The sequence below is a fragment of the Stegostoma tigrinum genome, chromosome 9, assembly GCF_030684315.1.
Source record: "Stegostoma tigrinum isolate sSteTig4 chromosome 9, sSteTig4.hap1, whole genome shotgun sequence".
Classification (NCBI taxonomy): Eukaryota; Metazoa; Chordata; class Chondrichthyes; order Orectolobiformes; family Stegostomatidae; genus Stegostoma; species Stegostoma tigrinum.
This window is the reverse complement of record NC_081362.1, coordinates 32,033,357-32,057,861: the sequence shown is the minus strand read 5'-3', so window position 1 is coordinate 32,057,861 and position 24,505 is coordinate 32,033,357. Positions and strand designations below refer to the sequence as shown.

At 42.0% G+C, this 24,505-nt stretch overlaps 1 protein-coding gene across 2 annotated transcripts in view; it reads right to left on the bottom strand.

The window, feature by feature from the left end:
- Positions 1–24,505, bottom strand: part of tulp4a (TUB like protein 4a) — a 599,754-nt gene that overhangs the window by 196,513 nt on the left and 378,736 nt on the right. For both annotated transcript variants that reach the window (XM_048535765.2, XM_059648470.1), the window contains one exon: positions 13,894–14,128. In XM_048535765.2, the coding sequence (XP_048391722.1) occupies positions 13,894–14,128 (235 nt within the window). The remainder of the gene's footprint in view (positions 1–13,893; positions 14,129–24,505) is intronic.

Here is a 24,505-nt window from a genome sequence, read left to right as displayed (position 1 = left end):
TTTCTGGAACTCCAACCTCAAGTTCAGTATGAGCTGTCCGTGCAAACTTAATCAACGAGACACTACAGTGAAACAGATTGAAGAGAATTGATATGATATCCGGAGGGAGAATATACCTCTTTTTCCTCAGTGAATGATTTGAAAGCAGACTGTTTGATTTATTGTATTCAGAACTCAGACCTGACCTTTGAATATAGGAGTTGGGAAGTCATACTGAAGTTGCACAAGACATTGGTGGGGCTCTTCTGTAACACTGTGTCTAGTTCTGGATGTCCTGTTACAGGAAGGATATTATTAAGCTGGAGAGGTTTCAAAGAAATTTCCAGGATTTTGCCAGGAATGAAAGGTTTGAGTTATAAAGAGAGGCTTGAAAAGGCTGGGACCTTTCCCACTGGAGCATAGGAGGTTGAGGGATAACCTTTGGGAGGTCTATAAATTCATGAGGGGCATACATAAGGTGAATGGCAGGTGCCTTTTCCCAAGGGCGGGGTATTGCAAGACTCGTAGTATATTGTTATTCAATTTTCTGCCCACCACGTTGCATCACCGTACACCTGTCTGCATTGAAATTCATCTCCACCAATGTGCCTGTGTCATTTTGGAGTTCCACACTGCCTTCCTCAGTTTACAATTTTCCCAAGATTTATGTCATCTGCAAACTTTTAAGGCGTCCCCTACATACAAAAATCATAAGACCTAAGAGGAGTAGATAATTCAGCCCCTTTAGCCTGCTGTGACATTTAATATTTCTTCTTGGCCTCAACTCCACTTTCCTGCCTGCTCCCCAGTACCCATTAACTACTTAAAAATATGTCTCTCTCCTCCTTACATTTGTTTATTTATTGTCCCAGCATTCATCACACGCTGGGGTAGTGAATTACAGATTCACAGCCATTGAGAGAGGCAATTCCTCTTCATTTCCTCAAAATTTGACAAATACAGTCATTTGTTTTAAATCTGTCACTCCTTAGCCTGCAAGTTTGACCTCTCATCCGAGACTGCCCCACGTGGGAAAACATCTGCTCCATGTCTACTTTGTCAATCCCCTTTGGTATTTAATATAACTAAATGAGATCTCCTCTCACTCTTCTCAACTCAAACATACACCTAAACTGCTCAATTTGTCTTCATAAGACAAGCCTTACATCTCTGGAATGAAGTTCGTGAACATCCTTTAAATTGCCTCCGAAGCTAATGCATCCTTTCTCAAGTGAACAGACCTAAACCGTATTCTGTGCTCCAGACACAGTCTCACAAATGCCTTATGTAAATGCAACAACACTTCCCTACTTTAGTACTCTATTCCTTCCAAAAGAAATGCTGAAATTTTGTTTACGTACTGTACCTTCATAATAGCTTTCTGCACAATGACACCTGGAACTGTCTGCACCAAAGCATTTTGAAGTTTCTCTCCATTTAGATGACAAGTTGCCTTTTTATTCTTTTGACAGAAATGGATAACCTTATGCTGATTTACACAAGCAGTTGGGAGAACTCCACACAAACAGTCGCCCAAGGATGGAATTGAACGTGGGTCCTTGGCACTGTGAGGCAGCAGTACTAACCACTGAGCCACCGTGCTGGGGAAACTGATGGAATTAAAGGCTGATAAATTCCGAGGGGCCAATTATTTGTATTCCAGAGTAGTTAAAGAAATGGTCTTTATAATAGTGGATGCATTTGGTGGTCTCTTTCAAGATTCTATAAGCTCTTGAACGGTTCCCATGGATTAGTGGGTAGCTAAACAGAACCCCATAATTTGAAAAAGTAAATAGAAAGAAAATAGGGAATTATAAACTGGTAAGCCTGACATAGGAAATGGGTAAAATACTAGAGTCCATTTCAAAAGACTTAATACCAGATCTACCTCAATTTTTCGATGATATAACGAGTAGATAAGGGGGTTAAGCCTTCAGATAAGGTGCCACAAAACAGATTAGCATTAATGTAAGATAACAGAGATAACAAGGTGTAGAGCTGGATGAACATAGCAGGCCAAGCAGCATCAGAGGAGCAGGAAAGCTGATGTTTCGGGTCTGAACCCTTCATCAGAAATCTTAGCATTAATGAACACTGGATTGGGGGTGGGGGGTGTTGGTGTACTGACAGGGATTGAGAATGCTTAACAGACAGGAAACAAAAGCATAGGAACAAACAGGTCTTTTTCTGAGAGGAAAGCTGTGATTACTGGACCACTGCTGGAATCAGGGCTTACACTGCAGCTATTTACAAGATATATCATGGTTTACACGAGGAGACTAAATGTAATATTTTCAAGTTTGCAGGCAACACAAAACTGGGTGACAGTTTGAACTATGAGGAGGATACAGAGATACATGGCATGGTGGCTCAGTGGTTAGCATAGCTGTCTTACAACACCAGGGATTTGGGGTTGATTCCACCCTTGGGAGACTGTGGGTGTAGAGACTCCTAAATTTCCTCCAGGTGATCCAGTTTCCTCCCACAGTCCAAAGATGTACAGATTAAGAAGATTGACCATGGGGAATGCAGGGTTACAGGGATAGGGTGGGTCTGGGTGGCATGCTCTTTGAAGGGTTGGTGTGGACCTGATGGGCTGTATGGCCTGCTTCCACTCTGTAGGGATTCTATGAGATGTCCAGTGTGATTTGGGCTTTCTGAGGAAATATAAGGTACAAAAATGTGAGGTTATTCATTTTGACAGCAAAAACAGAAAGGTAGATTATCGTCTGAATGGTGAGAGGTGCAACAAAATCTACGTGTCTTTGTAATCTAGTTGCTGAAAGTAGCAGCAGGTAGTGAAGGCAAATAATATGTTGGCCTTCACAGAGAGAAGAGTACAGGAGCAAGAATGTCTTATTGTGGGATCCTGTGCAGTGTTGGCTTCCTTATCTGAGGATAGATGTTTTGGCTATGGATGAATGCAACAAAGGTTTTCGAGACTGATACCTCTGCTGCCTGGACTGATGTATGGACAGAGATTGGATTAATTAGTGCTATATTTATTGGTGTTTAAAAGAATTGGGGGATTCTCTTAAAAACCTATAAAATTATAACAGGATTAGTCAAGGTAAATGCAGCAAGAATGTACCCAATGCCTGGGGAGGCCTTAACCAGGGGCCAAGATAAAGGATATAGGGTAGGCCATTTATGACTGAGATGGGGAGAAATTTCTTGACCCAGAGAGTGGCAAATACTATACCACACAAAGCGGTTGAGGCTAAACCATTGAACATTTTCAAGGAGGAGTTATTTATAGTTCAAGGTATAGTGGAAGAAAGGTCACCGGACATGAACTGTTGCAAGATGGCCTCACCAGTCATACCATGGCTGGCTCTGCTTTACAGCAGGGAAGGTTGAGGTGTAGGCGAGCAGGAGTGATATGGAACATTAATAGTCAGGGGCACAGATAGGAGTTTCTGTGGCCAAGGGCAAGACTCCAGATGGTGCATCGCCTCCATTGCCAGTGTCAAGGATGTTTCTGAGTAGGCACAGGATATTCTGAAGGGGAAGGTTGAGCAGCCCGAGATCGTGGTCTACATTGTACTATAGACATAAGCAGAAAGTGGTGAGGTCCTGCAAAGGTAATTTATTGAGTTAGGTCTGAGGTTGAAAAGCTGGACTTCTCGGGTTGTAATCTTAGGATTACTTCCTGCGCTATGTGCCAGTGAAGCCAGAAACAGGAAGGTAATAAAGTTAAATGAGGGGCTAAAGAGGCAGTGTAGGAGGGAGGGCTTTGGGTATGTGGATCATTTGGATCAAAAACAAAGTTGCTGGAAAAGCTCAGCAGGTCTGGCAGCATCTGTGGAGGAGAAAACAGAGTTAACGTTTCGGATCCGGTGACCGTTCCTCAGAACTGGCTGAAACAATGGTTCTGAGGAAGGGTCACCGGACCCAAAATGTTAACTCTGTTTTCTCCTCCACAGATGCTGACAGACCTGCTGAGCTTTTCCAGCAACTTTGTTTTTGTTCCTGATTTACAGCATCTGCAGTTCTTTTGGTTTTTATTATGGATCATTCGGATGTCTTCCAGGGCAGGTAGGACCTGTACAAGAATGACAGATTGCACCTAAACTGGAATGGCACCAACATCCTTGCAGGGAGGTTTGCTAGCGCCACTCTGGAGGGTTTAATCTAGTGCAGAAGCAGGGTGGAAACCAGAGTACTAGGTCAGCATGTGGAATGATTGAGGAGAGGGTCGATGTTAAGTCAAGGAAGTCGAACAGGAAGCACAGGCAAGGCTAAGATAGTGCGATGGACAGTCTGAAGTGTATTTATTTTAATGCAATGAGTATAACAGGAAAGGCAGATGAGTTTACAGTCTGGATTAGTACATGGGACTTCAATGTGGTACTGTAACAGAAACTTGGTTGAGGAAAGACTGACAACTCTACATTAAAGGAATTGGATGTTTCAGTCAAGTTAGAGAGGGTTTTTAAATGGACGAGGAGTTGCATTACCAATTAAATCGAATGCTACAGCTGTACTATAAGAGGACACCTTGGAATGCTCATCCAGCAAGTCCAGAGGGTAGAGCTCAGGAATAGGAAGGGTTGGAATCAATATGATGGGATTGTACTTCAGAACACCCAACAGCCAGCAGGTGATACAGGAGCAGATATGCAACAGACTGAAAAATATCAAAGTAACAGGGTTATTGTAGTGGGTGATTTTAACTTCCCCAACATTGACTGGGATTCTCTTACTGCCAGGGGCTTAGATGAGGCAGAATATATTAGGTGCATCCAGGAGGGTTTCATAGAAACATAGAACATTACAGCACAGTACAGGCCCTTCGGCCCTCGATGTTGTGCCGACCTGTCATACAGATCTGAAGCCCATCTAACCTACACTATTCCATGTACGTCCATATGCTTATCCAATGACTAGTTAAATGCACCTAAAGTTGGTGAATCTACTACCGAAACAGCATGTAGACAGTGCAACTAGGCACTTGACTTTGTACTAGAGAATGAACTCCACCAGTTTCAGTGGTGGAGCACTGGTTTTTGGGAACACTGACTTTAATTCCATAAGTATTATGATGGCTATATATAAGATATAAGGCTGCTTCTTGAGTGAAAGTACTAAACTGAGGGAAGACTAATTACGACAGCATAGGGAAGGAACGAAGAAATTAGTTCGAGGCTAAATCCACATCTGACAGGTAGAAGTCTTTTAAAGGCCAGTTGATCAGAGTTCAGGATTTATTGCTGCATAAATGAAAGACAAGTATGGTAAGATTCACAAACCTTCAATAACAAGAAATATTGAGAAGTCTCATAGGAGGCAAATGTAAAATTTAGGGTAATGAAATCGAACAAGGTCATTGAGGGGTATACAGGAAGCAGAAAGGAATTTAAACAAGAAGTTAGGAAGGATGGAAGAGGTCATGAAATGTCCTTGACAGGCAGGATTATGGAGAAGCATTTTATATCTATATCAGGAACAAGAGTGGGCCTAGGGAAAGGGTAGGTCCACAGAAGAACAAAGGAGGCAATTTATGCGCAGAACCAGTGGAATTGGACGAACTCTTTAATGAGTACTTCACATCGGCATTCAGCAAGAAGGTCACAGATGACGGTAAGATTAGGGAGAGGTATGTTGATATTCTAGGGTATGTTGACATTAAGGCGGTGGTGGTGTCAGGCATCTTGAAAATATTAAGGTAGATAAATCTTGATTGCCTGATGAAATCTATCCTAGGATAATGAAGGAGGCAAGGAAGGAGGTAGCTGGGGCCTTGACAGAGATCTTCTAGAACCACAGGCAGGTTCTGGAGGACTGGAAACTAGCCAATGTATTTCTTGTGTATAAGAACGGCATCGGCGATAATCCAGAAAATCATTGCTGGTGGGCTTTACATCAGTGATGGAGAAATTACTGGAGAAGATTTACTTGCATTTGGAGAAGGATGGACTTATTAGGGACAATCAGCATGGCTTTATTCAGAAAGGTCCTGGCTCACAAAATTGATTAATTTTTTTTGAGGATAATGATTGATGAGGGTAGGGCAATGGATGCTGTGTACATGGACTTTACTAAGGCATTTGACAAGGACCTTCATGATAGGCTGGTCCAGAAGATTAGGTCACATGGCATCCATGGCGAGTTGGCAACTTGGATAAAAATTGCCTTGGTCATAGAAGACAGAGGATAGTTGTAGAGGTAACACATTGTGGAGCTGGAGCAACTTAACAGGCCAGACAGCATCAGAGGAATAGGAAAGCTTTCCTGTTCCTCTGATGCCACTGACCTGTTGTGTCCCTCCAGCTCCACAACTGTGTTACCTTTGACTCCAGCATTTGTAGTTCTCACTATTACTGGGTACTTGTCAAGGCTCTTTTCCTGTCTGGAGATCTATAATCAGTGGCATTCCACAAGAGTTAGTACTTTGACCTCTGTTGCTTGTAATATATATTTAATAAATAAATGATTTGGATAATAATATAGTTGGTCTGATTAGTAAGTTTGCAGATGACACAAAAATTGGCAGAGTTGTGGACAGTGAGGAATGTTGTCAAAGGATACAGGAACATATAGACCAGTTGGAAAGTCGGGCAGGGAAACAGTACTTGGAGTTTAATCCAGACAAGTGAGGGGATGCATTTTGGGAAGTCAATTGCAAGATGAAAGTATGAATGGAATGACCTTTAGGGGCACTAACATACAGAGGAATTTTGGGGTCAAAGTACATAAAACACAAGTGGTTAGGGTGGCAAAGAAAACATATGGTATGCTTGCCCTGGCCAGTCAGTGCATTGAGTATGTCTGTGACAATACAATGAATTAAGATGTGTATTTTGTCCTGTTTCTGTGTTGCGAAGGAAGGCTGTGACAGCTGTAAAAGGCAGTCTGCTCCAAAGCCAATAATGTAAACAGCTTGTGAGGCCTTGTTTTTTAAGCATTGAAACATTAGAAGCAGCCTGATGAGTACGGTAAAGCTCCCTCACAGCCAAGGATCTTAGTCTTACTTTTTCAGTCACCATTGCTAGGGTGCTAACGCTGGGCATGGAATGAGTACACACATATGAACACACTGTTTTCCCTTGACAATTTTTGTCCTAGATGGGAGAACTGCATGTGAGACAATCTACTGAATTTGCCTTTGCCAAAGGTGTGTTTATGGGATGTTATTATATTGCAACAGTTTCTGTTTAGTAGGTAAATAATCGATAATTCTATTAACAAAGTGTGAAACTGGATGAACACAGCAGGCCAAGCAGCATCTCAGGAGCACAAAAGCTGACGTTTCGGGTCTAGACCCTTCATCAGAGAGGGGGATGGGGAGAGGGTTCTGGAATAAATAGGGAGAGAGGGAGAGGCGGACCAAAGATGGAGAGAAAAGAAGATAGGTGGAGAGGAGAGCATAGGTGGGGAGGTAGGGAGGGGATAGGTCAGTCCAGGGAAGACGGACAGGTCAAGGAGGCAGAATGAGGTAGTAGGTAGGAAATGGAGGTACGGCTTGAAGTGGGAGGAAGGGATGGGTGAGAGGGAGAAAAGTTTAAGGAAGCGGAGACAGGCTGGGCTGGTTTAGGGATGCAGTGGGGGGAGGGGAGATTTTGAAGCTTGTGAAGTCCACATTGATACCATTGGGCTGCAGGGTTCCCAAGCGGAATATGAGTTGCTGTTCCCGCAACCTTCGGGTGGCATCATTGTGGCACTGCAGGAGGCCCATGATGGACATGTCGTCTGAGGAATGGGAGGGGGAGTTAAAATGGTTCGCGACTGGGAGGTGCAGTTGTTTATTGCAAACCGACCGGAGGTGTTCTGCAAAGCGTTCCCAAGCCTCCGCTTGGTTTCCCCAATGTAGAGGATGCCACGCCGGGTACAATGGATACAGTATACCACATTGGCAGATGTGCAGGTGAACATCTGCTTAATATGGAATGTCATCTTGGGGCCAGGGATGGGGATGAGGGAGGTGGTGTGGGGACAAGTGTAGCACTTCCTACGGTTGCAGGGGAAGGTGCCGGGTGTGGTGGGGTTGGAGGGGAGTGTGGAGTGGACAAGGGAGTCACGGAGAGAGTGGTCTCTCCAGAAGGCAGACAAGGGTGGGGATGGAAAAATGGCTTGGGTGCTGGGGTTGGATCGTAGATGGCGGAAGTGTCGGAGGATGATGCGTTGTATCCGGAGGTTGGTGGGGTGGTATGTGAGAACGAGGGGGATCCTCTTGGGGCAGTGGTCGTGGGGGCGGGGTGTGAGGGATGTGTTGCAGTGCCACAATGATGCCACCCGAAGGTTGCAGGAACAGCAACTCATATTCCGCTTGGGAACCCTGCAGCCCAATGGTATCAATGTGGACTTCACAAGCTTCGAAATCTCCCCTTTCCCCGCTGCATCCCAAAACCAGCCCAGTTCTTCCCCTCCCCCCACTGCATCACAAAACCAGCCCAGCCCATCCCCTCCCCCCACTGCATCCCAAAACCAGCCCAGCCTGTCTCCGCTTCCCTAACCTGTCCTTCCTCTCACCCATCCCTTCCTCCCACCTCAAGCCGCACCTCTATTTCCTAACTACTAACTCATAGAGAACATAGAACATAGAACAGTACAGCACAGAACAGGCCCTTCAGCCCACAATGTTGTGCCGACCATTGATCCTCATGTATGCACCCTCAAATTTCTGTGACCATATACATGTCCAGCAGTCTCTTAAATGACCCCAATGACCTTGCTTCCACAACTGCTGCTGGCAACGCATTCCATGCTCTCACTACTCTCTGCGTAAAGAACCTGCCTCTGACATCCCCTCTATACTTTCCACCAACCAGCTTAAAACTATGACCCCTCGTGCTAGCCATTTCTGCCCTGGGAAATAGTCTCTGGCTATCAACTCTATCTATGCCTCTCATTATCTTGTATACCTCAATTAGGTCCCCTCTCCTCCTCCTTTTCTCCAATGAAAAGAGACCGAGCTCAGTCAACCTCTCTTCATAAGATAAGCCCTCCAGTCCAGGCAGCATCCTGGTAAACCTCCTCTGAACCCTCTCCAAAGCATCCACATCTTTCCTATAATAGGGCGCCCAGAACTGGACGCAGTATTCCAAGTGCGGTCTAACCAAAGTTTTATAGAGCTGCAACAAGATCTCACGACTCTTAAACTCAATCCCCCTGTTAATGAAAGCCAAAACACCATATGCTTTCTTAACAACCCTGTCCACTTGGGTGGCCATTTTAAGGGATCTATGTATCTGCACACCAAGATCCCTCTGTTCCTCCACGCTGCCAAGAATCCTATCCTTAATCCTGTACTCAGCTTTCAAATTCGACCTTCCAAAATGCATCACCTCGCATTTATCCAGGTTGAACTCCATCTGCCACCTCTCAGCCCATCTCTGCATCCTGTCAATGTCCCGCTGCAGCCTACAACAGCCCTCTACACTGTCTCATCTCGCCTCCTTGACCTGTTCGTCTTCCCTGGACTGACCTAACCCCTCCCTACCTCCCCCCTATGCTGTTCTATGAGCTGTTTAAATATATCCAAGCATTACCTAAGTTCAACAGGAAGGATACAGAAGCCTTTAACATTTCATTTGAGAAAGTGACTAAACAAACGAAGTGGCTGGTGACCATGGGGTATTGTTGATCCAAACAAAGTTGGTAGATAGAGCTAGTGAGGTATTTGCATCAATGTCAAAGGAGGTATCTGGGAAGTATAATGAGGTGAAAATACCTTCTTAAGTGCATATGAGCTAGTACCAGAAGCCTACAGACAATGTTTCAGGAATCTGAGAAGGGAACCTGGTCAAAAGTACATTGAATTTGAAAGGATCAAGCAAAGTAATTTTGATAGATGGACTACGGCAGTGAAAATATGACACCCTTAGAGAGACCATTATTTTATTTTGGAGGAGTTCAATAATTCACTCCCCAAAGTAGTGGTAACTCATTTGGAAGAGCAGAAAGTTAAGACTGCAGGATTTGCAGCGGAAATGGCAGATGATAATGAAGTGGTTCATAAATCACAGTTCGGCTCCCGACATCACGTTCAATCTATAACGGGTAGAAATTTGGGAAAAGAGAAATCCTCAAGTGGTAAAGGACAAGGAGATCTCATTGAAGACAGTAAAGACAGTTTACCACACGGTACAAAGGAAACCCATGAAAGGGAAAGAGAAGCAAAAAAAGCTTAGTTGTTATCACTGTATTAAAGTAGGCCACATGAAGTCGCAGTGATGGTGGTTTAGAAAAAGCACTGGGAAGATGGATGTGGGAAAACAGGATAAGTCAGTGGGTTTTGTTGTAATGGTAACGGAAAGCTCAGTGGACGCTAAAAACATGCAACAGAATGTCCAACCTGATCAGGGGTTGTTTCAGGTGAAAATGCCAGGTCTCTTTAAACAATTTTATTGCATAGGTAAGGTTTACTCCTGTATGCAAGGAGGAGCAGGGAAAAAAAATAAAATTTTAAGAGATACAGGAACAAATCAATCTTTCATGGTGAGAGCTAAGCAGAAACGTAATTTAGGAATATTGTCAGAAAACATGGTAGTATGTGCAATTCATGGGGAGAAGAGCGATGTTCCATGAGATAAAGTGAGTTTGGAGACTCCAGTGAAAAGTGGTGAAGTGGTGGTAGGAGTAATAGATAAATTCTCCATTCCAGAAATATAGTTTACTGTTGCTAATGACATGGTTGGATCACAGGTGAGAGTGATGTGGTTGAAAAGCTAGTGGAAAATCAGGCAACTGAGATGTTACAGAAAGTATATGCTGAGATATTTTTGACTGTATGGTAACAAGTTCACAAAGCCACGGGTGGAAATGGGAGGAGAAATCAAAGAATAAAGATAAGAAAGTTAAAATTCAATTATCAGAGATGATGTTTGATTAAACGGTTGAGAAAAATAAGAACAGATAGAGGCCAAAGTGGATATTTTTCATTCAGAGAAATTAGCTGAAGTACAATACAAGGATGAAAAACTAAAGCAGTTATATCAAAAATCACACACTGAATAAGAAACTGAGAGTATCCCAGAATGTTACTATCTTAAAAATGAAGTCATAATGAACCAATGACACTTTTGATCATCTATATTAATCACTCCACTCACACTGCTTGTATTATTTTTTGATCTCTTTGCCTATAAATTCTGTCTGTGTGCTTCTCTCTCACCTCACCTGATGAGGGGGCTATGCTCTGAAAGTTTATGATTTCAAATAAACCTGTTGGGCTATAACCCGGTGTTGCATGACTTCTGAGTTTGTCCCTCTAACATTTGCTCAGGTTCCAAAAGATTGAAGACATGCTCAAAGATAATATAATCAAAGTGAATGGACCTCTCCCATAGTATCAGTGCCAAAACCTGATGCTAAACAACGATTTTGTGTGGAACATGGAAAAGTCAATGCGATTACAAATCTGATTCATATCCTATTCCACGTTTGAAAGTGTGTATTGAGAAGGTGGAATACGCAACTTATATTTCAAAGTCAGACTGAGAGCATACTGGCAGGTACCTTTATCCGAAAGAGCAAAGGAAATTTTGGCTTTCGTGGCGCCGAATGGATGGTACCAGTTTAAAGTCATGCAATTTGGTACAAAAAATACACCAGCCACATTTCAAAGACTGACCAATGACGCCATTTTGGGATTACCCAATTGTGAAGTGCACATCAACAGTAATTTTTAGTTATACATGAAAGGAACACTTGGAAGCATCTGAGATTACAAAGTGTGGAGCTGGATGAACACAGCAGGCCAAGCACACCTTGTTATCTCAGATTCTCCAGCATTTGCAGTTCCTACTATCTCTGAAACTTGGAAGCATCTGTCAGAATTGTTCAACTGATTTTGGGAGGCTAAGAGTTTCTCTGCCATCCTCTGTTGGAAGCAATTCCTCCTGTTTATCACTGAGGAGGTGGTCACACCGCAGTTTCAGACAGGAGAGGTAGTCAATGCAGGAGTCTCCTCATGCAATTCCCCTCTCTAATAGGCAGGAGGTCAATGAGGATGAGAGCAATGGATGTTATTTATATGGATTTTAGTAAGGCTTTCAACAAAGTCCCTCATATTAGGCTCATCCAGGAGATTAAGCTGCATGGGATCCAAGGTACCTTGGCCACACGGATTCAGAACTGGCTTGCCCATAGAAGGCAGGGGATAACGGTGGAAGAGTGCTTTTCTGCCTAGAGATCCATGATAAGAGGTGTTCCGCAGGAATCTGTACTGGGACCTCTGCTGTTTGAGATATATATTGACTCTGGTGAAAATGTAGTTGGGTGAGTTGGTAAGTTTGCAGATGATACAAAGATCAGTTGTGGATAGTGAAGGTCTTGTCAAAGGATACAGCAAGATATAGATCAGTTGCAGATATGGGCAGGCAAATGGCAAGTAGAGTTTTAATCCGGATAAGTATAAGGTGCTGCACTTTTGGAGATCAAATGTTAAGGAAAAGTACACAGTTACTGGCAGAACCCTGAATAGCATCGATGTACAGAGGGATCTTGGGGTTCAAGTCCATAGCTCCCTGAAAGTAGCCACACAAGCAGATAGGGTGGTAAAGAAGGCATATGGCATACTTAGCTTTATTGGTCGGGGAAGTGAGTACAAGAGTCAGGATGTCATGCTGCAGCTTCAAAAGACTTTGGTTGGGCCACTCTTAAGAGTATTGTATTCAATTCTGGTTGCCACATTGTGGAGAAGGATGTGGAGTCTCTGGAGTGGGCGCAGAAGAGGTTTACCAGGATGCTGCCTAGAATAGAGGATATGAGCTGTGGGGAGAGGCAAGGGCTGTTTTGTCTAGAGTGGCAGAGGCTGAGGGGAGACTTGACAGAACACTATAAAATTGTGAAATGCATTGAAAGAATTGCCAGTCAGAATCCTTTTCTCAGAGTTGAACTGAATAATACAAGAGGGCATGCAGTTAAGGTAAGAGTGGAAAATTTCAAAGGAGATGCGAGGAGTTAATTTTTTTCATTACACAGAGTGGTAGGTGTCTGGAATGCACTGCCATGGGTGATGGTGAAGGCACATATGATAGGGGCATTTAAGTGGCCTTTAGATCAGCACAGGAATGGAGGAATGTGGACCATGGGTAGGCAGATGGGATTAGTTAACTTAGCCAAATGTTTTGGCAAAAATCTGGAGCTTGGGTTTTGGGTAAGGTTGTAGACTTGTTCGTCCAGCTGGCTTGTTCTTGTTCAGACATTTTGCCACCATGCTAGGTGACATCATCACTGCAGCCTCCGATGAAGCAATGTTATTCTACTTTCCATAACATTGCTTGATCGGAGACTCCACTGATGATGTCACCTAGCGTGGTTATGAAACATCTGAACGACAACAAGCCAACTCAGTGAGCAAGTCAACTATCTCAGTTAATTTAGCGTCATGTTTGGCACAATATTGTGAGCAGAAGGGCCCATTCCTGTACTGTACTGGTTTATGTTCTATATAACTAGAAGTGCACAGAATTTTTTTAAAAGGAATGATTTAACCAAGATTTGAAAGATGTTGAATTGCTTTTTCATTTATGTCTCTCTAATAGTCAAATCTATTTCTCTTTTATGCCCGAAGTGGCAAGCGAACCCAGGTTTCTGGTGCTGTGAGGCAGCAGTGCTAACTACTGAGCCACCATGCTGCCCATTCTCTGTTTCCTGTCTTGTTGTTAGGATTGAAGATAATGGCTTTGGTCTTTTCAGTATTATAATCAGATGAAATTTCTATTTGTCTCATGTTGGATGTCAGACAAGCAGTCAAAAAATTCAAATAGTGGAGGGATCAAGAGAGGCAGTAATGGTGTTGATATGTATCGTACCATACATTACAAAGGTTCAGCATAACGTCCCTCCTTTTGTACTTAATATTTCTATTTTTGAAACTCAAGATCTCAAATGCTTTACATGAGAAGCCTACTGCTGACAATTATTCCAGTCTAAATTTTCATGTTTCAATTTTAATTCTATTCATACCTGATTTACCATCAGTTTTGGGGTCCAGTATGACAAATTCTGGTCGAAGCTTGCTGATTCGCCTCCCTTTTAAAACTGGCACTAGTCCACCCAAGTATTCCAGGTACAGGGTGTAGCATGGGCCCCCTACCTCTGGGTCATCTTCTGTACGCTTCATGGTGCAATGCAGTCTTTCATTTCCTGCAGTCGGGTAACTGACAAAATCCCGCATATTATTTGGGTCTGGGATGGGCGGCTAAACAAAAATACAAGCAGTGATTACTTAAATAAATTTAATTAATAACTTGCAATCGAAAAAAGCCAAACAGAACTGATTAATTTTCTTATCTGGTGAATGTCACTCCACATCTAAAAGCCAGTCCCAATATTCATTCGTTCCTAAGGCGCATCTGCAAATTACACCTCACTCTAACCTGTTCCAAAACTATATTTAAACAAATGCACAGCACGCTCTAAAAATCATTTTTAGCAAGTAAACATGCAAGTTTCAAAAGACATTCAGTACAATTCACTTATACAAAGATAGAGTAGGCAAATCTAATGCAATTAGCCATTGAGCCTTAGTGCTGCAAATCACAAAACCTGGAAAACATCATTTTTTCAAGGGATTGATGATAACTACTATAAATGAAGTTTCAAATTGGCGTTAATTTTAATAAATTGCTGACAGAATTCACCGTGACTCCATGCTCATCAATAAATCACTTCAGATTGCAAAAATGCATTTTCATACAGAAAAGAACACAAGTCTTTCTTTCTCCTTAGCAGGTTGATCTGGTTTTAGGAATAAAATTATAGTGATATAACAAAATTTAGTAACCACACTAGTTTCCTTGATATTCTGTTCTGGTGGGGATGTAAGAGAAGAATACACTCTTTAACTACTCATTTCAATTGAAATGAAGATTTCTCAGGCTGTATTTTGCATCAAAAAGACTATAGTTGACTGAGCGGTTGATTTGACTTGAACTGGAGACAATCTGACATAGCAAAGATGTCTAAAGATGTGCAGGTTAGGTGGATTGGCCATACTAAATTGCTCGACGTGTTCAGGGAGGTGTAGATTAGGTGTGTTGTAGGGGGATGGGTCTGGGTGGGATGCTCTGAGGTTTGGTGTGGACTTGTTGGGCCAAATGGCCTGTTTCCACACTGTAGGGATTCTATGAATTCTATGAATAGCACAAAAATGACAAGGTTTATCAAATGCTGCTTGGCCCGCTGTGTTCATCCAGCTTCACACTTTGTTATCTTGGATTCTCCAGCATCTGCAGTTCCCATTATCTCTGATCACAATTTTTCCCCAAGTCAAGTGACAAAGTTTTTCTGGTATAGCAGAAGTCGGTAATATTTACTCTCTCAACAAGCAAATCTCGGTGACATTTTTTTTCTCATTCATTTGTGATGTAGACATTGATATCCAGACTAACATCTATTATCCATTCTAATTCCCTTTGAAAAGGTGGTGGTGAGCTGTCTTCTTGCACCGCAAGTTCATGTGGTCCAGCGACACTCATGATGCTGCCAAGAAGAGAGCTCCAATGATTTTGACTCAACGACAGTGAAGTAAAGGTAATATAGTTCCAAGTCAGGATGGCATGTGGCTTGGAGAGGATCTTATAGGTGATCGTGCACCCATGCATCTGCTGCTCTTGTCCTTCTTGGTCATAGAGGTCATTGATTTGGAAGATGCTGTTGAAGCCTTGAGTGCATCTCGCAGTGGCAACTGTCTGCGCCATCTATGTGTCAGTGATGGTGGAGCGAATGTTGAAGGTGATGAATGGGGCATCAACTAAGCTGGCTACTTAGGCCTTGATAGTGTGGAGCTTTGTCAGTGTTGGTGGAACTGCACCCTCTAAGCAAATAGACAATATTCTACCACATAGATAGTAGGAACTGCCGATGCTGGAGAATCTGAGATAACACAGTGTGAGGCTGGATGAACACAGCAGGCCAAGCAGTATCAGAGGAGCAGGAAAGCTTGACGTTTTGGGTCGGGACCCTTCTTCAGAGGTCCCGACCTGAAACGTCAAGCTTTCCTGCTCCTCTGATGCTGCTCAGCCTGCTGCGTTCATCCAGCCTCACACCGTGTTATCTAGTATAGGTAGCAATCAGGTTTCTTTGTTCATGTTTGACTTGATGCCATTAGATTTCCTCAGTCTGCAGTCAATATTGAATATTCTCATGGAAATTCCCTTTGAAGTATATATCACTGCCTGGCTAAGCTGGTGGGCCTGTCTAACAATACCTCCAGAGATATAATGGCAGCATCTGGAATGTTGCCTGCAAGGTATAGCTCTGTGAATATAACATTGTCAGGCTGTTGCTTGACCAGTCTGCAGGACAGCTTTCCCAATTTTGACACAAGCACTCAGATGCCAGCAGCAAGGACTTTGCAGAGAGAACAGGGCTGGGTGTTCGGTCCAGTTTCATCCTTTTTCTCAGACTTCATTGCATTTTAATTCTAAAGACTGGCTTGCAAAGTCATTCCAGAGAGCACTCGGCCTGAATTCACCTGAATTCACAATATCATGTAAGGACAACAAATCTCCTTCTCTTGAAAAACGACATTCAGATTCACCATCAAGTTCATCATCACTGAAAGGTACAAAGCTGAGCCAAAATAATGTTCCAAAAATATTTTTTTAAACTTTGAAACACTGAATGTGGTATGTAAAATTGATAAAACTGAAAACATTATGTAAAATATACTAGTATTGCTAAAGTTCCAATTCTAACCAGTCTTGGTTGAAATAAAGCATCCCAACAAAACTTTTAACCCTAACTTTACAACAATGTTGTTCCCTTAAGCATTAACCATCATTTCATATTTGCACAATCAACTGAAAAATACTGTTAAAGTTCGAGTAAAAGTTTTTAAAGTATGGGAGAAGACCCTACAGTCCACTGTGACTGCACTGTTCGTCAACATTTCCAAAGCCAAATCTCAGCACTTGTCCCACAACCTTGACATATAGTATTTCACCTGCTCATCCAAGACTTGTTAGATGTCTTCAGGATTCCTGCCTCTACCACCTTTCAGCCACCATATACTGGGTAAAAAACTTACTTCAAATAGTAGTGTTGGATAGATTGTTGGTACTTAAAAATTGACAGGGCACCTAGACTAGATTGAGAGGCATTCAAGGATTTTAAAGGAAGTGAGAGTTAAAATTGCAAAGGCGCTGGCCGCAGACTTCCAGAGACTCAGGGAAGGTGCCAGAAGACTGGAGAATTGCAAAATTATGTGTTTTAAGGAAGGCTGAGAGGACAAGTTGACCAGTCAGTTTAACTTCAGCACTGGAGAAGCTTCTAGAGACAATTATTCAGGATAGGATCAGTAGTTACATAGAAAAAGGTAGGTTGGTTCGTAAGAGTCAACATAGGTTTTGAAAGGCAAAATTTCATTAACTCTCTGGAGTCTTTTGAAAAGGTAATAGAATAGTTTAAAGAGGGTAATGATCTGGTGCTTATGGGCTTTCAGCAGGCATGTAATATAATACCTACAACAGGCTTTAAAGGTTTTGCAATACAAGGGTCAGGAGCAACATGCATACAAGATTCATTTAGTGGTGAAAACAGAGAATAATGGTTAATGGATATTTGTCAGGCTGGAGTAAATTCAGAGTGGAGCTAGAGTAGAAACACGTAAAATAAGAGGAGTAAATTATTTGGCCCTTCAAGTCTACTCCACCAGTCATTATGATCATGGCTGATCAACCAACTCAACAGTCGTTCCTGCTTTTCCCACATAACTTTGGATCCTGTTAGCCCAAAGTGCTATATCCAACTCCTTCTTTAAATCATAAAATGCTTGGGCCTCAACTGCTTCCTGTAGTAGTGAATTTCACAAAAGTGTACCGCTCTCTGGGTGAAGAAATTGCTCTTCATTTCAGTTATAAATGGTTAACCCCATATCTTTAGACTGTGGAGCCTGCTTCTGGGCTCCCCTGCCATTGGTTATATCCTTCCTGCATCTAAGCTGTCTAGTTGCTACATTTTATAGGTTTCTATCAGATAGCCCCTCGCTCTTCTGAACTCCAGCAAATATAATCCTAACTGATTCAATCTCTCATCAGACGTCAGTCCTACTATCCCAAGAATCAATCTGGTAAAGCTGCGCTGTACTCCCTCTATTGCAGGGGCATCTTTTTCCCACAAAAAGAGTCTAAACTGCACATTATATTCCAGGTGTGGTCCCATCAAGGGCCTGTAAAATCACAGTAAGATGTTGTTGCTCTTGTATTCAAATTCTCTCGCTATGAAGATTATTTGCTGCCTTTATTGCTTGCTGCACCTTCAGCAATTCAGCATGTTTATCATCAGCAATTAATGAACGAGGACACTCATGTCTCATTGGATATTTCCCTCTCTCACTTTACAGTCAAATAATAATCTCTTTCTATTTTGCTACCAAAGTGGATAACCTCCCATTTATTTACATTATACTGCATCTGCTATGCATTTGCCCACTCACTCAGCTTGTCTAACTCTCACTACAGCACCCTCCCGTATCCTCCTCCCAGCTCACCCTTACGCCCAACTCTGAGTCATCTGCAAATTCTAAAATTTTACATTTTAGTTCCCTCATCTAAATCATTGATATGTATTGTGAAAAGCTGGGGTATACACTGATCCTTGATTCAGTGCCCCAATAGTCACTGACCCATGTGAAAACGTTTACATTTATATTTTGATTTTCTTATTTCAAAGTATTCAGCACATAAGATTGTTTCTATGGACCGTAAATGCTGTCTCTGAAAACTAGAAACAAAACAGTAGCTAATTTCAGCAAACGGTGCTATAAAATTATATAGATTATTATCTTAACTTGTTCAAAGTAATTTTGTACATTATATATCAGCAGCTATGCGAGTGGCATATTTTGATTTTAGTTCAAATAAAGTTTCTTCTGATCAGTCTAGCTTATTTGTACAAGTTAACTGTCAGAAAAGGGAATCTGAATATATTTACAGATTCCTGTTGTCATCTTTTATTAATGGAAATTCTAAAAATAAAATTTAGATCACTTGTTATACGCTTCTATTTTATAATTGCAGTGTAATGGCTTAAAGTTAAATATAGGTTTTGTAGTTGGTTGGCTCGCCGAGCTGGTTCATTGTTTTTCTGCAAATGTTTTATTAACATGCTGGGTAACATCATAAGTGCAGCCTCCAGTGAAGAGCTGTTGTGTTTTCCGACCTGTTATTTGAACTCTGGAGTCCCTTGAGCTGGATTACCTCACTTCCAGTTTTCCTTCACAGTGGAGTGTATATGGGTCGAGCTCTATGTCTTTGTTGATGGCTTTCTTCACAAAGTACCGGGCTTCTAGGAATTCCCGTGCTTGTCTCTGCTTTGTTTGTCCCATGATCTTGGTGTTGTCCCAGTTGAATTGGTTGTTCTCCCTATACATGTGGATACAGATGAGTTAGTATTAGTCATGTCTTTTGTAGCCAATTTATGTTTGTGTACCCTTGTTGTTAATGTCCTTCCTGTTTGTCCAATGTAGTGTTTGTCACAGTCTCTGCAGGGAATCTTGTATATGACACCGGTTTTGTCGATAGTGGATATTGGGTCTTTGATTCAGGTGAGCAATTGACATAGGGTTGATGTGGGTTTGTGTGCTACTCTGATGCCCAGCGGTCATAGGAGTCTTGTTGTCAATTCAGATGTGTTCCTGATGTAAGGTAGCAGGTTGAGTGTGTTGGGGCATGTAGTATCTTCCTGGTGTCGTTTGTGTAATAGGCATCTTCTGACTCAGTTTTTCAGGTATCCATTGTCTTTGAATATCTGGAAGCTCTTCTTCTCAGTGTAGTTCTGTGCTGCTGCCGTGTGTTGTTCCCCATTTAAATAAGGTTCTCGCGCAACTTCGTTTGTGTGTGTTAGGGTATTTGCTGTTGAAATTCAGTACTTGGTCAGTGTGTGCAGCTTTCCTGTGTACCTTTGTTAGAAATTCCCCATTTGTCCTGCGCTCTATCATGATGTCCAGCAATGGGAGCTGTTTGTTCTTCTCCTCTTCCCTCGTGACTGATTCCAATGAGGGTGTTGTTTATTAGTTCATGTGTCTCCTCCAGTTTGGTCCATTTAATGATGACAAAGGTGTCAGTCCATGTAGTGTATCCATAGTATTGGCTGGATTAGTGGAAGGGCTGTGCTTTCAAGTCTGTGCATCACCACTTTGGCTATTAGCCTGAAGATAGGTAATCCCATAGGTGTCCCATTGATCTGAACATAGAACATAGAACAGTACAGCACAGAACAGGCCCTTCAGCCCACAATGTTGTGCCAACCATTGATCCTCATGTATGCACCCTCAAATTTCTGTGACCATATACATGTCCAGCAGTCTCTTAAATGACCCCAATGACCTTGCTTCCACAACTGCTGCTGGCAACGCATTCCATGCTCTCACAACTCTCTGCGTAAAGAACCTGCCTCTGACATCCCCTCTATACTTTCCACCAACCAGCTTAAAACTATGACCCCTCGTGCTAGCCATTTCTGCCCTGGGAAATAGTCTCTGGCTATCAACTCTATCTATGCCTCTCATTATCTTGTATACCTCAATTAGGTCCCCTCTCCTCCTCCTTTTCTCCAATGAAAAGAGACCGAGCTCAGTCAACCTCTCTTCATAAGATAAGCCCTCCAGTCCAGGCAGCATCCTGGTAAACCTCCTCTGAACCCTCTCCAAAGCATCCACATCTTTCCTATAATAGGGCGCCCAGAACTGGACGCAGTATTCCAAGTGCGGTCTAACCAAAGTTTTATAGAGCTGCAACAAGATCTCACGACTCTTAAACTCAATCCCCCTGTTAATGAAAGCCAAAACACCATATGCTTTCTTAACAACCCTGTCCACTTGGGTGGCCATTTTAAGGGATCTATGTATCTGCACACCAAGATCCCTCTGTTCCTCCACGCTGCCAAGACCCATATACTTGGCCATTAAAGGTGAAGTGCCTGCTGAGGCATAGGTCCAGTAGCTTCAGCATGTTGTCTGTGGAGATGGTATCACTAGGGTTTTGTTCTTGTTTTAGAAGTGCTGTCTTTGTTTCTCTTGCTGTTGGTATGTCTATCAAAGTGAATAGGGCAGTAACAACAAACTATTCCATGGTCTCGTCATCATCATTTTTATGTCCTTGATGGAGTTGGGGAATTCTTGGGCTGAGTGAATTGAGTGGGATGACTTGTTGATGAGGTGCTTTAGTCTCCTTCGGCTAATCTATGTGATGGCTTGCCTGGCAGGGAGGCTATGGGTCTAAGGGGTACTTCCGGTTTGTGTACTTTCGGGAGGCCGCAGAATCGGGATGGGGGGGAACATCACAATACAACCCGCAGACAAATGGCGCATGACAGTAAGACTCAGTAATTGGGACTACCTCTCCAAGGCACATGCACTACTAGCTGACAAGAACACATACCGGCAAGGGCAGACAAACCCAACACCACAACTAGGCATCAAGATCCTCAACATGCTAAAAAGATTCAAACAGACCGGACAAATCAACAAAACAGGCATCTTAAGAGTGAAACCTGAAGGAACTAACACCCCCCAATTCTATGGCCAAAAGTATACAAACTGTAAGTACTGGGAGGAAATCAAACACTCAGCAGAAATCCACGCAGACACAGAGAGAATGTGCAAACTCCACTTAAATAGTCAGCCAAGGGTGGGATTGAACCTAGGTCCCTGGTGCTGTGAGGCAGTAGTGTTAACCACTGAGCCACAATGCTATCTGACTTGACTTGCACTTTTACAGCACTGGTTTTCAACTGTCATTATATCTACTATGAAAAATCTCGATCAACTTTTAAGCACATTTGCAAAACAAACCTGTTTGGAATCATAGTGACTTCCTCTGTTAATTTATATCAATATTGATATGCAGACACTCTGGGAAAATGACAAAAGCTGATGTGTTTGCTGATGTGTTTTCTCAATTAATTTACTTGGAGAAAACTGTATAAGAATAATTATTTCCATACGTGTTGTGGTTTTGCTTATGAAGTTGATTATAACTCTGAGACAGTTTTTCAGGTCTAACTGTTGTTCATGACTTGTTCTAGTTACATATCTCTCACAAATAATACTACATGTGGCACCAGCTAGAATGATGTCAGGAGAGAAGTTCAAATATTTCTAATGAAGTTTCATTTCATGAAATCTGGCTTCTTTCTTATTGTTATGTGACTTAACTTAGTTTATCATCAGATAAAGAGGTGCTATTCCAAGTAGCCTGATTTGAAAGTCCTATGTTGTTGCCATCCCTGAACCCAATTTCCGGAATTGACCATGCCAAAAATGAAGTTAAATTGTTTTGTAAGTATCATGTTGAGTTCCAAAATCTTTCTAGCAAAAAGCTTTTGTCTCTTCAACAAAGTTAAAATTTTCATCAGTATCACCAGATATATGTCAAAATTAGACTAATTCTTTTAAATGAAGAGTCACTACTTTCTCTGCACAGAGGCTGCCTGACTTGTTGCCTGAGTTTCTCCAGCAATTTCTGCTTTTGCTGGTATCAAAATTAGATATTAGTTTAGTGGGCTCACTTAATGTCTGTGAACAGGCTTGAAAAACTTGTAGCAGACCTCCTTCAGACCTCCTGGTCTGAAGTTGCAAGGATCACAGGAAAAACTTGATTGGCCAATAAGATGTTTCTCGGTAGGTTAGAAAGAGAAAAGTAAATCAAGTGTGCAGCATGAGTGTAAATGTAGCAGTACATTTAGAAAGTGTTAATGGAATTTTACATGTGTGCCGTTTGTAGAGTTACGTATGATCTGTATCGCAGGAGTGTTTTACAGTCAGATGAGTTGACTTTAGATAAAATCTTAAACCCCAAGGCCCTGTTTGTCATCTTAAATGAATGTGGAAAATGTCATGCAGTAGAGGACAGTTCTTTAAGCAATGTTACAAGAATAAGACAAAGTAGTCATTAATCTCATTGTTAATTGTGACATTTTGCTACTTGAAAATCAGCAAACTTGTTTCCGTGTGTTCTTTCCAACTGTGACTATGGTTCAAAGTAATTGATTGAATGAAATTAGGATGTCTGGAGGTTGTGGAAAGTGCTGTATAAATACAGGATCTTTTTTGTTCTTTCATGAAAAAGAGAACAGGGATGAATGAATGTATTTTCAATAGCTGAGAAATGAAAACACTCTTGCTCTTTGTGCATGTGTAGATGATTTGGACTTAACGTAGAGAGTGCATTGTCTAAATTTATAACGATATAGAACCTACCACTTTTCAGTCTGTATGGAGCACTGAAAGCCATCAGGAGGGGATAGACATGTTAGCAGAGAATATTAATAGCTACAAATTGAGGGGTGATAGATTTAAGACAGATGTCAGAGGCAGGTTCTTTACTCGGAGAGTGGTAAGGGCGTGGAACGCCCTGCCTGCCAATGTAGTTAACTCAGCCACATTAGGGGTATTTAAACAGTCCTTGGATAAGCGTATGGATAATGATGAATAGTTTAAGTGGAGGGGCTTAGATTAGTTCACAGGTCGGCGCAACATCAAGGGCCGAAGGGCCTGTTCTGCGTTGTATTGTTCTATGTTCCATTAAGGGATTTAAGAAAAACTTGTTATATTGCGAAGAATATTGGTAGTCAAAGAATAACTATTTCCTCAGGTTGTAGATGTTCGAAGAAAAGTTGTCGTAATGTGATGGCAGTTTAAATAAATTGATTTACATAGAGGTTTAGAATATTTTAAGGGGATGTGTGGTATCAGGGCCATTAAAAAGAAACATTAGATCAAAAAATTAATGCAAGGAGTGTGTCAAGTAAGGTAGATGAACATATTAGTACCAATAACTATGATGTTATGGCTATTATGGAGGCCTGGTAGAGAAGGGTACAAGACTGACAGCTGAACATTCAGGGATTTAAAAGTTTTAAACAAGTAGGGATATAAAGAAGTGGTCAGAGATAATGGGAACTGCAGATGATGGAGAATCAGAGATAACAAAGTGTGGAGCTGGATGAACACAGCAGGCCAAGAGCTCCTAAGATGCTGCTTGGCCTGCTGTGTTCATCCAGCTCCACACTTTGTTATCAGGGATATAAAGAAGTTGGGGAGTACTGTTTCTGATTAGGGAGAATATCTCTGCTGTACTTAAGAAAGACACCTTGGAGGGTTCACCAAGTGAGGCCATATTGGTAGAATATTGGAGAATGAGCCTTGTCAAGCGATCCCAATTTCAGTTTTAGGAACAAAAATCGTAAAGCCATAAAGTTAAATTACTTATGGATAATGATAAGAGTAAGCCTCAGGTGAAAGTACTAAACTGGGAAAAGGTTAACCCTGACAATATTAGGCAGGAACTGGAGAATGCTGATTGGGGCAGATGTGTGAGGTTAAATCCATATCTGTGGATTCCTAAAAGAGGGAATGTATGTGTGGAGCTGGAGGAAGTGGGTGAGGTCTTTACTTTATATTGGTATTCCCAAAGGAGAAGGATATGGTGAGTTTAGAGAGTGTATTAAGTTGATGTAAAAAAATGGTGGTGGTGTTGGGTGTTTTGAAAAGCATTGAGGTAGGCAAATCCCCAGGATCTGATGGAGTCTATTCTATAATACTGAGAGTCGAGGGACGAAATTGTCGGGGGCC